This window comes from Sturnira hondurensis, unplaced genomic scaffold, assembly GCF_014824575.4.
Source record: "Sturnira hondurensis isolate 20B ecotype Veracruz unplaced genomic scaffold, ASM1482457v3 Scaffold0023495, whole genome shotgun sequence".
Lineage (NCBI taxonomy): Eukaryota > Metazoa > Chordata > Mammalia > Chiroptera > Phyllostomidae > Sturnira > Sturnira hondurensis.
In genome coordinates, this window is record NW_028096126.1 from 27,945 (window position 1) to 34,325 (window position 6,381).

At 46.0% G+C, this 6,381-nt stretch overlaps 1 protein-coding gene across 1 annotated transcript; it reads left to right on the forward strand.

The window, feature by feature from the left end:
• Positions 1-240: 240 nt before the first annotated feature.
• Positions 241-5,096, forward strand: LOC118981096 (divergent protein kinase domain 2B; the record flags this gene model as incomplete). Its single annotated transcript, XM_037037824.1, has 3 exons — positions 241-414; positions 1,541-1,829; positions 2,847-5,096. Coding segments are annotated over 3 exons (804 nt in total), but the record flags the coding sequence as incomplete, so codon positions are not given.
• Positions 5,097-6,381: the final 1,285 nt, after the last annotated feature.

Genomic DNA, 6,381 nt, shown 5'->3' on the forward strand with positions numbered 1-6,381 from the left:
CTTGCCCTACCCCCCACCCCAGGGGTCTTCTTCCTCCCTCTTTTGTGCCAACCCTTAGGAGCACTCAGCCCACTCCCCACTCTCTCCACCTTCTTAGGGTCTCTCTCCTCCCAGGGTCCACTTGGCCCCCCAACCTTAAGGTATCCCCCACAAGCAGGGCTTTCTGGTGCCCTGACCTGCTTGGACCCCTCACAAGTGTTAGACAACCTTCAGAGTCTATCTCATCCACCCCCCCCACAGGGCCTGCCTAGCCCCCTCTTACGCTGCCCCTCACAGCGACTTCTGGACCGTGTGGTTCGGCGCTATGCAGAGGTGGCTGATGCTGGTAGCATCTTCATGGACCACTTCACAGACCGCGACAAGTTGCGCCTGCTCTACACATTGGCTGTCAACACACATCCCATCCTCCTACAGGTACATAGTGACCCCAAAAAGCCACTCCAGGAAAGAGGTTCACATTGGACTTCTAGGGGGACAATGCTGGGTTGAGGTCCCTCCCCTTTTATTGCATGATTTGGGGCAACCAGTCCATATTAGTGCCTTTTTGGCTTTTAGTTCATTGCCTTCTGCAGGGAGAAAGTGCTATAGTTACTGTGAAGAAAAGAGGTGTTAGAGTGGGGTGGGGGTATAACAGGCACCTTCATTATATGAGGTAGCCCCAAAGGGTTCTGTGAAGGACAGCAACTCTGATCAGTAAGATTTGAGCAAGCTCAGGAGGTGGATAAACAGCCAAAGAATGACTCCCCCCAACCCGGAGGAGTGCCCTGTAGGTACATACAGTTGGAAAGGAGAAAAGAATGGAAGTAATCTAAGTGTCCATAAATCGGGGAATGATGAGGAGCACTAGAGTCTGGGGATATTCTTGTCAACAAGACAAGGGAATGGAGAGGGACTTTGGGCAGTTCAGTGGTTCCCAAAACTGGTGTCTCCCAAGGGGAGGCTTTGTGATTTTTGGCCTACTACAGAACTTGGTGTTTGCACTGTTATTTTTTTTATTTTAAATTGTATTTCTTTTTTATTTTTCCATTACCATTTATCCCCCCATACCTTATTCTATCTCCACTCTACCCTCCACATGCACTATTATTTTTAAAAATATTTTTCTCTAAATCATCTTTAACTTGACCCTCTTTTCACTATCCCCATGGCCTCTTCCTGAGCAGTGATATATATGAAATCTCACATAGTAGTCATATTTTTTCCAACTATACAACTCTTAAAAATAAACATATTCCCCTGAATCTGAATACCATCTAAAATCCTGGCAAATGCCTTAGTATTTTCATAGCTTACATTCTTATACCTCACTCGGAGACACTGTTAAAATGCAATCCACCACATAGAAATAAGAGTTTCCTTTTCTGGATCTATTCATCTAAAACAAGCATAGAAAGAGGGGAGGAATGGTGTGCCAGTATTGCTTCATTCCAAAAGACTGGGAGGCAGAGACAGAGATAGAGAAAGAGAAAGAGAGAACATTGTGTTTGTGAATTTTTTCCCTCCAATCTTCTAATGCCTCCTCCTCCCCTTGGCTTGGCAGATCTTCCCTGGAGCTGAAGGATGGCCACTGCCCAAGTACCTGGGCTCCTGTGGACGATTCCTGGTCAGCACCAGCACCAACCTACTGCAGGAATTCTATGGTGCACCCCCAGACCAGGCAGCTGACCTGGCCTACCAGCTCCTCAGAGTCCTGGAGTCTCTGAGGAGTAATGATTTGAATTACTTCCTCTACTTCACCCACGTGGATGCTGCCATGTTTGGCATCTTTAATAATGGGCATCTGTTCATCCGGGATGCTAGTGCCCTGGGTGTCATCGACAAGCAGGAAGGTACTCAGCATGGGCCTGGCTGAGCAGCTGTCAAAAGGGAAGTCAAAGTGACAGGAGCTTGAAAGGGTGCCCAGGGACAGCACTCTTAGGCCTTTCAAGTCTCTGTATGTCATAGAGAGATCAGCCCAAGTTCAAATTAAATGTCCTTCTCCCACTTTAGCATTCATGGTGCCAACTCTATTTCCAAAGGGGAACTGGCCTTGATCTTATCTGTGGGGGCAGTTTACATCATGGCATGACCCCAAGGGCAATGCTATTGTCCAATTTGGTCTCTGTGGTCCATGGACCTGTCCTGCCCTTCCTCACACACACACTGATTTTGGTCCCTTTGCTTTTTATAAAGTTTCCAATTAAAAAGCATGGCACCACATGAGGTATACTAGTGAATCATGTTTTTCACAGTGTGTACAGACTCATTGGGGTTTCTGGAGCCCTTTGAGTATCCCAGTCTCTAATGGCGACCAAATGTTATGTACCAAATAATAGGACAGAGGGTTTTTTTATATGAGAAGGCCTACCAAGATAGACCAATTAAGCCACACTTATCATTTCCTTGTTTGCCTTTATTAGAAGAAATATGGCTGATTTCAGAATATTTGGGATATGTAAACCACTGAATATCAGTCCCACTACAACCCATTGAATGCATATTCTGAATTACCTGTTCTTTCTACCAACTTTGTATTTTTAAAGGGCAAATAATACTGGTTCTAGTAATTTCCTGAGTTCCCTAATTCAGTAGTAAGAAAGGTAGAATCAATACAAAGGCGAGCCCTATAGTTATAAACCCAATTTCTGCTAGGAATAAGTATGTTTTCTATGCCCGGGCATCAACCTATTGTAGCAGTTCCTCTCATGTTGTTCTCAGCAGGGGCCATTGTGTTCCAGAGCCCTGAATCTCCTGCTGACAAGAGATGCTAGGAGAGTACACCACTTCGCCCAGCAAATGTAATTAATGGCATCTCCCCCAAGGAGAGCAAGTTGTAGGGTGTATAACATTTCTTGTTTCTCTTCCAGAGAGCCAAGCAGCCACCAGGGAAGAAGAGAATAAAGACATCTTTAGCTGCCTGGTTACTGGCTGCAACACTGAGCTGCCCTCCTGTGATACCATCCCTGAGAAGCAGAGCCTGGTGCTGGTGTGTCAGCAGGTGCTGCCTCAACTTCTCCGGGGAAAGTTCCCCTCTCCAGTGCAGGAGCAGATAGATGTCCTCCTGGCTAAGTGTGGGGAGGGTACCCGCCCAGACCCTGAAGTTCTTGGGGCTGCCAGCCAGCTGAAGGACATCTTGAGACCCCTAAGAACCTGTGATCCCAGATTTGCCTACCGCTATCCAGACTGCAAGTATAATGATGAGTTCTAAAGGGCTGGAGCCTGGCTGGCCTCCAGGGACAACATCCTTGGCTCTCCATTTCCCAGCTGGGTTGTTGCAAAGTTGAAAGAAGCAGATGTTTTAGACATTAGCAGAAATGCACATTAATTTCCCAGGGACTAAGGAATATTCCAATGGCTGGAGGGCAGTTGTGTGACAGTGTCATTGTCTCCACTGACTGAAACATCACAAAAGAGCCAGAGATGGGCATCAGAAGATCTAAGTGTGGACACTCACTCAACCTCTGAGCCTCTGTTCCCTCTGTTCTGTACCAGAGTCTTGAATTAGTGAAAGAAGACAGAAATGTAAAGGGCCAGGGAAACATGCTTCCTACTCTCAGCCCAGGTGGTTATAAGGTGTGCTCAGAAGTATTCACAGGCAGGATGAATGAGACAGAACAGTGGAAATCAAGAGGCTGGCATGAACAGTAAGGCCCCTGGCCAGTAGCACGTTAGGTTAGACTCAGACAAAAGGAGCCCTTTCCTGCTCCCTCTACCCCTGAGCTAGCTGTCCTGTCACACTCCCCACACCACCCCAGGGTAAGAAGACTGCAGGCCAAAGGCACATATAGATAAGAACACACCCTGGATGTCTGGGGCCTCATACAGGTACAAGTAAAGCACATGATGGTGTGGGAAGGAGCCAGAGGTAAGAAGTAAGAAATGGGCTGGAGGCCAGTGTCTTCATCCAGATCCTCTGAGAAGCAAGTATCAAGACAGGATAAAACAGTCAAGGATTGTATTAAGAAAGGTACTTGTATGGAAGGAAAGAAGGAGGGACCCAGAAACAGCTGGAAGAGCCAGCAGGCTAGGTTGCAAGTCTGAGCCCAAAGGTTGAGTAGGAGTATCCTAGACTGTTTTACACAGTGGAAGAAAGCTTTGGCAAGGTTGTCAGGGTGTCCTTGAGCTAAAGCTAGCCATTAGATGAGCAACAAATCTCCAACAATGGGTAGCCCTTATGCCTCTGCTGCAGGGAACAGCCCAGGGGAGGCACGGCCTCAGTCCAACCACAAAGATGGATTTTGAAGCTCAGCACAGGGTACCTAGCCAGTTCCACTCCCTGGAGCAAGAGGTCTATGAGCAGACCATTCTCATTGTAGGCGCAGCTGGACTGAGGCCAGCTTTCTCCATACTGTGACCTCCAATGTAGGACTCTAAGGAGTCTGAGAATTTTCACTGAAACTTCACCTTACAGGTTATTATAAATTTTTTTCAAGGTCAGAAACAAAACATATTTTGCCAAATGTTTTTTAGTTTGCTTTATGGCTTTTAAATATTTAGCCATATGGTATGTGGGCCTCCATGTACATTTTTGCCCTGGCCCCACAGACATTAGTGGTGAGCTCTTTGAACCTTTGCCCAGTCTCCCTGCCAGCCCTGTACCCCACAGGGACTTCTCAGTTAACTCTCTTTCCTACCTCTGAAACACCACCTTTAGGTTAGAAGGCCTGACTTAACAGGCTTCACAGTGCAGACATAGAAACTGAGGCCCAGGAAGGAAGAGTGACTTGCTGGGATAGTTCAAAATCCTTGCTACCAGTCCATGCTCTTCTTGCATTCCCCTTCAGCCTCTGCTTCTTACCCTGGCCTACTCAATTCTGGTCCTTTCACTCACATTTAAAGTTGGGCCAAGAAAAGTCCTATTTTATGGCAGCTAAATTGCTCGAGGGGTTTGCCTTTGACTGCTCCGGGCACTATCCCTTGGACAGCTGTGACAGTGAAGATGACAGGCCAAGCTTCTGGAAGGGTAGGGTCAGGCAGGCTGAGTCTGAGACAGGTGCCTTCTAGCTTGGTCTGAAGGATAAGGATTGACAGCCCTTTTCAACACCTTACTATGAAACTGATCTTAAACTTCTGGCTTTTAGAACTGTGACAGAATAAAAGCTTATTGCTTCAGACCACCCACTTTGTAGTGATTTGTTACTGCAGCTCAAGAGATAAATACATACTATGAACTTCATCTGAGTGTCTGATTCCAGAGAACCCAACCTGCAGTACTCCCAGCTCCAGTTTGTTGTGATGAATTCAAAAGTCAGACCCAACATGAAGGAGTATGTTAGCGTCTATACCTAGGGCTGAGGCTTGGCTGGTTCCATTCTTCCTCTGCATCATTTAAGACTGTTGGATGTCTCACCTTGACCAGAAGCTTTTCCTGGCAGCACAAGCTCCCACAAGCCCTTTCTGAATCATATATTTATACCCCTGAGCCAAAAGTCTGTGCCCCATTTGAAGATAATTCCAAAGAGAAATCCAGAGGGCTCTGTGTCCCACCTTTCCTTCGAGCTAGGAGACCTCTGAGGATGGTGGGGGTAGCTGTGTATTCTCATAGCAACCAGCATAGGGCTGGCCACAGAGCAGGAGCTGGGAAGCTGCTCTTTCTGAGGACAATGTTTATGTTCTTCAGATGTTTTTGCTTACTATTTTTCACGTACCATGTGCTATAGACTAAATGTTCATGTCTCCTTAAAATTTATATATTGAAATCTGAACCCCTAAGGTGAGGGAGTATTTGGTGGTGAGGCTTTTGAGAGGTGATTAGATCCTGAGGGTGGAGTCCTTATGAATGGAATTCATGCCATTTTAAAAGAAACCCCAGAAAGCTCCCTGGCCCTTTCTTCACTGTGAGGACACATGGGGATGGTACAGGCTATGAACCAGGAAGTTGGCCTTCACAAGGTTCTGCATCTGCCAGTGCCTTGGTCTTGGACTGCCAGCTTACAGAACTCTGAGAAATAAATGTGCGTTGCTTATAAGCCAGTCTTTCATATTTTGTTATAATAGCCCAAATGGACTAACACACTGGGCTTACCATGTACAGGATGGGGCAAAAGTACGTTTACAGTTGTGAGTATGTAAAACACAGGATTTATTCTTATATTATTGTTCATTAAATGTTGTATTGTATTCCATATGAACAAATATAAACTTACTGTTGCCCCACACTGTACAGGATACAGACACTTCCTCAAGAACAACTCTTTTCTCTCAACAGTCAGGAGACAGGTAAGTCAGCACTCAAAGAACTTCAGCCAGAAAAGAATTATCCTGGTATATTCTTAGTCCTCTGGTATCAGATTGGACACATTAGAGTATTTTCCTTAATTTTGCCAGCCATTGCCTTTTTTGTCCTCAGGACTGACTACATAATTTGTGGAATCCAATGCAATATGAAAATGTGAGGCTTCT